Source organism: Phalangium opilio, unplaced genomic scaffold (assembly GCF_054372755.1).
Source record: "Phalangium opilio isolate 3A_F unplaced genomic scaffold, DU_Popi_V2 ptg000204l_1, whole genome shotgun sequence".
Taxonomy (NCBI): domain Eukaryota; kingdom Metazoa; phylum Arthropoda; class Arachnida; order Opiliones; family Phalangiidae; genus Phalangium; species Phalangium opilio.
In genome coordinates this window covers 740,237-751,182 of record NW_028324215.1, presented here as the reverse complement: position 1 = coordinate 751,182, position 10,946 = coordinate 740,237, and the positions used below count along the sequence as shown (strand labels likewise).

General features: G+C 35.8%; 1 protein-coding gene and 1 long non-coding RNA gene across 7 annotated transcripts; one reads left to right on the top strand and one right to left on the bottom strand.

Moving 5' to 3' along the window:
• Positions 1-328: 328 nt before the first annotated feature.
• On the bottom strand, positions 329-8,425 carry LOC149621457 (uncharacterized). Of its 6 annotated transcripts, none has more exons than XM_089853692.1 (2): positions 2,675-8,425; positions 329-2,445 (listed from the first exon to the last, which is right to left on the bottom strand). In XM_089853692.1, exon 2 carries the CDS (start codon positions 2,088-2,090, stop codon positions 918-920), a length of 1,173 nt encoding a protein of 390 aa, XP_089709818.1. In that variant the 5' UTR covers positions 2,091-2,445; positions 2,675-8,425; the 3' UTR covers positions 329-917. The 6 variants fall into 6 exon arrangements, with proteins under 6 accessions (XP_089709818.1, XP_089709820.1, XP_089709822.1 ...); XM_089853694.1 differs by having other exon boundaries at positions 329-2,875; positions 3,006-8,425; XM_089853696.1 differs by having other exon boundaries at positions 329-2,798; positions 3,006-8,425.
• Positions 8,426-9,658: 1,233 nt separating this feature from the next.
• LOC149621456 (uncharacterized) lies at positions 9,659-10,443 on the top strand. The gene is made up of 3 exons (XR_016375059.1): positions 9,659-9,785; positions 9,849-9,946; positions 10,271-10,443. It is a non-coding gene; the product is annotated as an uncharacterized LOC149621456 (long non-coding RNA).
• The last annotated feature ends 503 nt before the right edge of the window (positions 10,444-10,946 follow it).

The following is a 10,946-nucleotide window of genomic DNA, read 5'->3' as shown; positions in this document are numbered from 1 at the left end:
CTCGATCACGCTTTTGGCTGCACGAGCTATGGCGAATGCTCGTCCGAGGAACACCGCCGTTTTTTTACCCTAATTTTGCAAATACTGGCCCAATATCTTGAAATTTTAATGAGATGTGCAAAATAAGGCTTAATTGTTATTTTTGTGCAAAGTATCAAAAGTTTCCCTTTTATAGTTTTATTGTAAAATAATTAGAACGAAAATAAGCCATGATTAAAGGGCTAATCGCCACATTGTAGATATACATCATATGATGTGGCTACTTGTAAAGAGATAGTTGCATTATCAGTAACAGCGTTTCGATTTCACGAAATTAAAATTCAAAACGCAAGATTGTCATCTTTTATTTATGTCTCAATTAAAGAGTACAAAGAAAATTATTGAAAAAAATGTAACAAGTACAATCGCAATTTTTAAGCGACTTACTTAAATCTGCGTAGATTTGGAAAAACATTTCTTGAACACGAAATTAGTTGAAAACTTTGTTTGGCCAATAAAGGCAAAAAAAATGTGTTCGTTTATTTGGAATAAAGCTTTGAACAAAAACCCAACAAAACGAGTAACTTTATAAAATAATCGCTAAATGATAAGAGAAAACTACATATGACAAAAAATTGTCATGTAATTCTATTTTACTTATGAAAAATTGTGTAGCATTTGAAAATAAATTATTGAATACGAAATTAATATGAAGATAACAAAAATGATAAACATGTGGGTTAATATGAAAAATAATGCTCTGAAAAAAAAGCAAAAAAACCTCCGTCACTGTGTAATCACTGGCAATAAACAATATTTATGTAAGGTATAACTACAACTGCACAAAATCCAATGGCAACTTGTTTTGTTTAGAAAACAAACGCACAAATTTGAACGAAAAAATAAACAAATGTGTGTGACGTTACACTCGTAACAACTTAATCTGCACAATTGGGATCCAACTCAGGAAAAAGCTGAATTAAAATACCAGTAATGGTTTCTTTAATATATTGTAAGTATTCAGAGTTCTTCAATATGTTAAGGAGGTTTTTGGCCAAGTTCTTACAGACAACAGTACGAGCGAGGTAATATTTCAACAGATTCGTATCGTAATAAGCCAACATTTCGATAATGGGAAGATGATAATGAGATAACAAATTCTTGGCAAAACTCTCGAGCTCAATGCTGTCAATTACCATCTTAATGGACACAGCGTCTTTGTTTTCAGCCAAATTAGAAACGATGTCCTCAAAGAAGTTTGAATCCATAACTTTATTTAATTGTTCTCTTGGGAATCTGGTCCAACAATATCTGAACAAAATACTACGGTTGTAGCGTCTGACAAACTCGAAGGCTCCATCAGCAAACTCTACCAAATCATTGCCGTTTGTAGCTTCAATAGCGCCATTCATTTTGCCAATGTAATGGTCCAATGCCTTTAGAATATGTGTATTTGGCCACGCGAAGTCTGATATGTTCATCAATAAGTGTTCAGGTTGTTCAAATTCGGATAATAATTCACACATTTGCGTGTAATTTAATTGACTCAATAAATATGCCGGACCTGATACTCGTGAATGTTGGATATGGTAGTCACTTGCAAAATTCGATTCTTTAAGAATATCCAAGGCCTGAATTTTTTCTTCTTCAGTTAAATTATTAAACAGAAATTTTACTGTTGAATTTCTAAATGCTATATCATAAACAACGCAGACGAAAAATTTGACATCAACTGACATGCCATCTAAAAGATTGTTAAAGAAAAAATCCCGCGTGTCCAGAAAGAGGCCACATTTATAAATCCAGTATTGTACCATCAAATTTCCTTCATCGAAATCGCTTAAGTGCCGTTCTAACTGATTGATTCGTGGCCACAGTTCCCTAACTTTATCCTCTAAACAGTACGTGCATGCCATGTAAAAACTGAAATCGAGGTCAGTTTCTTTCTCTAGAATTAACTTGGCCATCTTGGGTCGATTTAATGAGCCTTCAACAGTCCAGCTCAAATTGGCGAGTTGGTGTTCCAGCGAAGTGTCAGTGACGACGTCTTTAATTTCGTAAAGCCAATCATTTATTTCATATCCTACATCATTCAATATCATCATGGTCATTTCTTTTATATGTTTTCCTATGACGGAATTGCTCGGTCGTTCATTGATTTGTGGTTGATTTCCAAAGGGAGTTGCAAGTATTGTTTATTTGCACTAATCCATACTGACGAGGCGAAATTAGTCAGGGCTTGGCGTTGTAGAGAAATCATAGGCAGTTTGGCAAGCTCCATTTTGAATCGTTCAATACGGCTTTTAATAAATGGGCGTATTCCCTATGTGTAAATACTTGATATATCGATTCTTCAAAATTTCCAATGGCGAGTAATAGTGGTAACTAAATTTTTCTTTTCGATTTGAATCTCTAATCAGTTCATCAGAAATTCTCCCTTTTGTTTAAATGCGACTGACCTAAAACCTAAATAAGAACTAGATGTTATTAGGAATTTCTTCCATGCCAAACCAAAAAAACATGCATTAAAGCAGTCATTGCAAAATAAAACACAAATTCATGCAGCCAGAGCAAAATAAAACATTAAAAAAAAAGGATTTCGAAAATGAAATACAATTCTATGCATTTTGCAAGAAGATAGATAAATAGATGGTTAAAAGGCATCACGATGGTACCCATAGTTAATTGTAATTACCGGCAATTATCTTCAATTTGTCTAGCTTCAGGGATTCAAACAATGGTTTAGAACATGTATGGATTTAACAGCCACAGTAAAACGTTAAGAGTATGATGAAATACTAATTAAACGAGTACACCAACTGAAATATTTAAGTTAATGCCAAAATTAAAGGAAATGCGGCCCCAGATGTCTCCCAAAACAAGCTCTAATTTCCTTCTAGAAAACGAATGAGAATTTGAGAAAGGACTCGATTTCCGCCGAAACGCCAAGTTTTCCAGCACAAAATAAACATCTATAAAGTGGTTTCGGCACAAAAGTTAATTAAGAACCAAGTAATTGTAAATACCTTTGCAAGTTGCCAATTTCGAACACTCGATCAATATTAATTACATTAAACGACGTGATTTTTAATACACAATATTCAGCGACTTGTCACCAGGGCTCTACATAAGGCACTAGTCAAGGCATTTGACTACAAAAAAAAATGCCTTGGCAGAATAAATCGAAATCTGGGGGTTCACTAGTCAACTTGACTAGTAAAAAATGTCCCAAATATTCGTAAACCATGCGTCTCACTAGTCAGTGACTACTAAAAAATAGTGATAGGGGGCTCACTAGTCAGGCTGACTACTAAAAAATAGTGATAGGGGGCTCACTAGTCAGGCTGACTACTAAAAAAAATATCCTTATGTAGAGCCCTGCAGAGTATCAACCCAAATTTATTTCAGTTCGGTTTTGCGTTAACACTGAACCAGCTCCAGTTTCCCTTCGTCTTGTGCCGACGCCATTTTGGTAGATATAGAGTCGTCGGTTTAACGTGTTGTGTACCCAGTTTTTAAGAATAAAACGGTTAGAATTTTTTCTTTGAAGAGTTGTAGGAGCTGCACAAGTAAAACAGAAAACGCGCTTCTTTCGAATACCGGGCATTTTAAAAAACCAAGGAGAAGCATGGTACAAATTATCCGCTAAGCGACGTAACCTTTGGTCACAAAAGTTGGGCCTTGGACCTGAGTCCTTAAGAGAACATACTAGAATATGTTCAATGCATTTCGTCTCGGGTAAGTAGAATGGTTTTATGATAACACCTATTTAGAATAATATTTTAGGTCATGATGTTACATATTAAAATAAAAATTCAACACTTTTTCACCATACTCACCCATACTGGTTCATAATAAATATTATTGGTAAGATCAGTTACTCCATACTGATTTTTGTCATATATTATTAGCTTATTTTGAAACTCTTTGGTATTTCGTAATCTAGACTCTACATCTGAAGCTGATGATGTATTGTTAGAAGAAGAGATTTGCTCTGAAGCTGTAAATGAACCAGTGATAGGAAATGTTGGCCAGCGTTCACAGGATGTGTGTGATATTAGCATGTCAAATTTTTCTGTTGACAAAGTACCCAGACACGGCCAGAATTGAATGTAATGGACCGTAGCACCCAGTTTTATGTTAATTAATTACATTTAAGTTGCGGAAACTATTTTAAACAATATTTTCATAGCTTTTGTCGTCCATATCGGCAGAGTTTATTAGAAGGATTTCTGAAAATATAACCCTTAAATGACGGCCAAACCTGAACCTAACCAAACCAAACCTTAACCTAACCTAACCTGAACCTAATCAAAATTTTGGAAAAGGGGCAATATTATTTCGGAACTTAAATGAAGATAACAAATACAATATTTTGGAAAATGCATAATATTATTTGGTAAGTAAATGAAGATAAACAATATATTGGAAAAGGCGTAATATTATTTGGGAAGTAAATGAAGATAAACAACAATATTATGGAAAAGGTGTGATATTATTTGCAAAACTAAAATAATCTAACCAGAAGGTAAAGGGTAAAATATTAAAAAACATGGAAAATATATATTTTAATTAGCTTCCTCACCTTAATTTTAACAAATTAGCCTATAATTAACCTTGAAAAATGATATTTATTTAAAAAAACTATTTACAATGCGCGAGCTAAAGTAAAGTTTAGATATTTTAATTAGTTTCCGCACCTTAATTTTAACAAATTACCAAATTAGCCTATAATTAACCTTGAATAAATTATATTTATTGAAAAATTTGTATTTAAAATGCGCCAGCTAAAGTAAAGTTTAGCCCCATACTCACCCAAGACTGGTTGCCAACCCCACAACGTATCAAACAAAAAGTATTTAATTATAATTTGTAATTTCAATTTTAATGAGTCCAAGTTTTAAAAATACTGTAACTAAACGTTAACGACCTCTAGTCTCTGCCAAGTGATTTAAATTTCAGACCTTCTCTGTGGGAAAGGGGGAATTCAATTAGCTAGATTTACAAACTGACATCACATTTAAATTAAGTTATCATTCTAAAAACTTAGTTACTCAACTATAAATAAAAGGGTATTGAAGGTTAAAATAACGTCACTATGAATAAATCAAATAAAAAATCTACAACTTAAGCTCCTCAAAAAAATGAACATTAAGATAATTAGGGAGAATACATAGTTTAGAGACTAGTAGGATTCATACTTTTACACAATTAAGGAGGCCTGACTCACTGGGTGAGTTTAAAGCTGGGCCTCCTCGCGTAAATGGTATCAATCCTCCTAGTCTGTAAACTATGCAACCTCAGCAAGATCAAATTTTCAAATCTAGCTATATAGCCAGCCATCTATCTATTTATAGCATTATAAATTAAATTAATTGATCGTGATGATTTAAAGTTAAATAATTATATATTTTGCTAATGTATTTATTATTTAAGTAATTTTATTTAATTTAAATAGTAAATTTAATGATGGTAATTAAGGGTTCCACGAGACGGTAGAATTTTTTTAAAAATTCAGTTATGTTTTCATCAGGGATAAAAGAGGAGCGTGAGGATATTTGTTTTCACGCTTAGAGGATAGGCAACTCCCTATCTCCGACGGCAGCTTATTCGATATATAATCTGTTCCAGCTTTGGTTGTCAGCACGCGCAAACCCAGATTTCTATGTTGAAGCGCCTTAGTGGCGATCATTAACGTAGCTTTGTGCGTGCAGACAACAGACAACAGACAATGGAATTACTGATTTACAGGATTTAAAACGTCGAGATTTTAAATCCTAAATATCAGAATTTAATTCGTCTTTTGTCTCGAAATATTTCTTTCGTATGTTGTCAGCACCCTTAAAACGACGTTATAGATTACCGTAAAATCACTTCAACAAAGAACCATGGTTTGCTCGTGCTGAGAACCAAAGCTGGAACACGTTTTATATCGAATAAGCTGCCGTCGAAGATAGGGAGTTACCTATCCTGTAAGCAGTGAGCACAAAAATTGAGCCGGAGAGACCAAATTCTCCGCCAGCCCCCCTTTCATAAACGTTACCAGTGCCAGTGGCTCTCTAAGAACGTGGCGCACATGCGCAATCGGCGAAACCGAGAGAGAAAAAAATCAGAGAAGTTTGTTTACATTATTACGGCCGAGGCTTAAGTTTTACGGAGATACTCCGATACTCGTGCCACCTCGTGAATCGTGCGTGCCGCGTTTGTGCTTACAGTGCCTTGGCGATGGTAATTATCAAATTTGTTTCCTGTTTATAATCTACTGACCCTTTCCAGTGTTTTATTTTTTAACCTCTCAATATTCACAGAAATATAATAAGCATGGTTATAATAAAGTATTGTTGTTACCATGGCTGTCGCAATAATTCGAGGCATTTGGATACCTGTGTTGTTCAAGGGGCACACATAATGTGTTCTTTTTATCTTTTCCGTGGTTTAATCAGTTCAACCGCCCGAAATAATCCATCTTTAACATATGTCCACAGTCCAATTTGGTTTTGTGTGCGGAATGGGATGAATTTAATATCGGGGCTACAGTTTTTGTAACAACATTTCTTAAACGAAACCATTATTAGTCCTATAAATTGTTAAAAATTGTAAACTAACCGTAGACAAAGCTACATTAACCATGCTGAATGCTGATCTCTAGTCTAGTGTGTAGTGTGAGCCTCTCTCTCTCTCTAACCGTATTTTCGGGTTTACACTTTTTGAATTTCCCTCTCGAAGGATCACGTGACGTCTTACTTCTCGGCTATGTGCCGAGGTAGGTTCATAATTGGAATGATATTTGATATTTAAAATAAAAAAATAACCGTAAAGTATATAGGCCAGGGTCACCTTACAATAAATTTAGCTAGCCCAGGCTAAACGTTATATGGTCGGGGCCATCTTGTTATATTATTATTTCAAATGATTGTTTATATATTACTTAAATAACTGGTATTGCAAAGTTTTCTAAACATTCATCTAGTGTTCAATACCGTGAATTTGTATGCTTGGTTTGCCTAAAATTGCAAATGACCAATTTGGGTTACTGCATGGATTAAATTTAATCCATGGTTACTGCAATAACCACATTTTTTTGTTTTGAAACAACCCTATTCCAAACTACCAGGAAAGATTTATTCAACTGCTACTGGGTTATTTTATTACCAAATTGTAGTAAAAATTCAAATAGCCCTACTCATTCAACCCATGAGTTATAAGAGTGTAATCAAAATCATTCTTGTGGGTAATCAAAGGTAATCAGAAATCTCCGATTATCACTGGAAATCACGAGAAATCTTGAGAAATTCAGAAATAATCACATTATTTACTTGTAATCTTTTGTAATCACCTCGGAAATCACACATTTCGTGAAATAACCACACATAAACAGTCGTGGAACTCGAAAATCCAAAATAAAAATCGTAATCAGTTCAGATAGAAATAATCGTAATTCACCAAGAATCCAGTGGTAATCACGGCATTCACCAAAAAAAAAATCAACAGTATTCGTTGAAATTCAAATAAGAATCACAAGTAATCTGCGGCAATAACGGGAAATCAGTGTAAAGAAAATCACCTAAAATAATCCACATCACAGAAATCAAGGAATTTAATCAGTAATCAACGGAATTCACATAAAAGTTCAGAAATCAGGTGTACAAAATTTTGGCGAATGACTAGCCCCTCGCTCAGAGACAATGAGAATCACGCGTCGCCTACACTTTCCTTGCTGTCTCACTTTTGGTTATTTCTTTGTGTTTATGTTAATTATGGCAAGGATGATAGGAGGTGGATACGAATTCTGAGAGAAACACGCGCCGTAACTTCGGAGGCGATTGGGTCTGGTGGGACGCTAAAAATGGGGGAGGAATACTCGGGACGAAAGGCAGGTGAGCTACCTCAGAACTAGACCCTATTTAGCGCCATCGTGTTGGCCTAATTTTGCATGCATATTGCCAAAGTTATTTTAAACCTTTTCCTCATAAATAAAATTTGCAATTGATACACTAAATTTTATATAGACTTAATATTTAATAATTATTGCTTCGAAATTGTTCCAAAAATAATAGTGTACGTAGATGACGCTGCAATAGGGAAACGCCGGTAGGTATTTATTTGAACGCGCTGGGCGTCACCTAGAGTTGTTAATTCCTATTTCAAAGACGATTGAAACGATTAGTCATTTGATGAAAAAAATGGAATTTAACTACTAACGCATAGTGATGAAACCAAACGTGATTTTACTATGTTTGGAAAAACTTACATTGATTATTAAACCTTTTCTTCTTTCGCGCATAAAAATGATCATTTTACACCATAGTTAGAAGTTATAAACATTATTTAATGAAATATTTGATCTTATAACCCTTTCAATCCGCCTTGAAGGCGGAACAAAGAACTCTATCAGACGCGTTTAGCGCCGTCAAAGAAATTCCTACCGGCGTTTCCCTATTGCAGCGTCATCTATGTGCACTATTATTTTAGCAACAATTTCGAAACAATAATTATTAAATATTAACTCTATACAAAATTTAATGTTTCAATTGCAAATTTTATTTATGAGAAAAAGGTTTAAAATAACTTTGGCAATATGCATGTAAAATTAGGCCAACACGAAGGCGCTAAATAGGGTCTAGTTCTGAGGTAGCTCACCTGCCTTTCGTCCCGAGTATTCCTCCCCCATTTTTAGCGTCCCACCAGACCCAATCGCCTCCGAAGTTATGGCGCGTGTTTCTCTCAGAATTCGTATCCACCCCCTATCATCCTTGATTATGGTGTCTTTTTTGCGCAGTTTCATTTTTGAACTTTCCGGGTTTGGAGGATCCGATCGACACTCTTGACCAATTAGCCGCCGCTGTCCATCAAGGGAAGATCGTTGCGGGCAGTTTGCGTAGCACTTTCTTTCATCAAGCCTTAGAGGTCAGTCATTAATGGCTAAAAGTAGTTTTTGTGATCACGTTTAGCTTAGGTGAATACATCGCTCCCTTTGACAAGTGCTTTTATATTTTCAGTGACTGTGGTACACTAAAAAAATCATATATAACCGCTCTTATTTAAGTTCTAGCTTTCAAAATTTATTTGAACTTTAGAATTGTCTTGCTATAGTTGAATTCCCTTTCTCGTGAGTCGTATAATTTTGGTATCACTAAAGCGCCCATTTTTAACATGACCTAAAACTATCTTTCAAGTGTGGTTATAACCTGTCTGGTTGGTTATGTTTCGATTTCGAAAGGTTTAATACTTCAAGGGGCATGAAGGCTGCGTTCAACTACCAGCAACTGGAAAAATACAGTCTCTCTCCGTTTGCGGTTATTTTGGCCACGCTACGTCATGAGTGGCTAAGAGAAATTTTTTAGCGTTGCTAGATCTCTTCAAAATGGCGTCTGCTGCTAAAAATTAATTACAAAAGCGTACTTACGAGCAACTCGCGAAGAACCTATTTTAAATTTGAAAACGATTCAGTTTATTCTCAGCAGTAATGATTCCATAGTAATCTTGGGTTCAAAAAGCATTTTATACATATTTTTAAAATTATTCTCCAAACCAATGTTTTTGTAGCTCTCGTAAAAACATAAGGCATGGTTTAAACTTGTCGTCCGATGTCAAGCGACAACAAGAAAAAAACATAGTTACGCTGGACCGAAATTACGTTGGGTGTGGCGATATTAGTTTTCAATTTTTTTGGCCGCGTTCAATGTTAACGCTCTGCTCGAGCCAATCAGCAATAAGCTCGAGTCGTGACGTCATTTTCGACCACGCGTGTTCGGAAAAGGACGTCCGCGGTCCGCCATGTTTTTATTTATTTACTTCCTAATCGAGTCAGTTACTACTACAAATCCCTGAGAATGCCGAAGTTCAATGCTGAAAGTTTTATTGAACAGGTTAGGAGCCATCCTTATCTTTATGATATCAGACACAAAGATTACAAAGACCAAAAAAGAAAGATGGGCCGCAATTGGTGCAATGTTCAGTTTATCTGGTAAGCATTGGTTCCATTATTTGCGAGAACTACGCTAAGTGAAAACGCTTTAACGATGGGTGACAACGTAAAAAACCAATCTGACATTTGACGTCCAGCTGCAAAGTAGGTTTTTACGGTCAAGTAAAAACCATGCTTTAGTCGCCATTACGAAACGGATGCACTAAGATATAACGTACTCCCTTGCCATTTGATTCGTTGAAGGTTCGATTAAAAACGTCACGTGACAACCGGAAAACATCTTTGAACCAAAAAATTGAACTCCGTTGCGAGTTGTTGAAAGCAGCCGACGCCAGGCTTAAAATGCTTTTCGTTTACTTGTAGGCGATCAGTACCGGCCGTTTGGGTCATTTGGGCGACGGAGTCAGACGAGACCCGATCAGTTCCGGGGCGACATCGGTACCTTCGGGTGTCTTGAAAGTCTTGCACGAGAAGTATGCCTTCGATTGGGGCCGAGAGAACATGCAAGGGTCGGTCGCTCGCTTGGGAGAACATAATTTTCACTTTCTTAGTGACCAACTTTTTAACACTTTCTTGGGACACGCTGGTAAGCAAACATGTAACTTCACTTTCAATTTTCAGAAAATTATTATTGTCTATCCCGGGGATCTGGTATTACCAGAAGTATATAATACTTCTCTTCGAGAGAAGTGCACCACAAATCGGGGTAATTGTAACGCCATTCTTCCCAACATTGGAACATTTGGAGCATGGTTACTAAACCGAATCAAATACGCGATAAATAGTTCCCTCATCATTACACTATTAGCCTTTAACAATTTGGTCAGACGCATGCGCTTGTGGATTTTTGTCCCATGTCAAGACAATCAAAGTTTGAGGGTTGATTGCTTGCTGGGGATTTAGTGCCAAACACTTATAGAATTCACCTTGCGCTGCGATGCCCATCTGAAGTTTGATGAGCGGTAGAGCAAACAAAATGGGTAAGCCTGGGAAGAATGACGTTAACTAAAGTATTAAGAGGAAACAGAGTGTCATTCTT

Bases quoted from the DNA above. Each gene is read 5' to 3' on its own strand.
- LOC149621457 (XM_089853692.1), bottom strand. From the start codon at position 2,090: ATGACCATGATGATATTGAATGATGTAGGATATGAAATAAATGATTGG.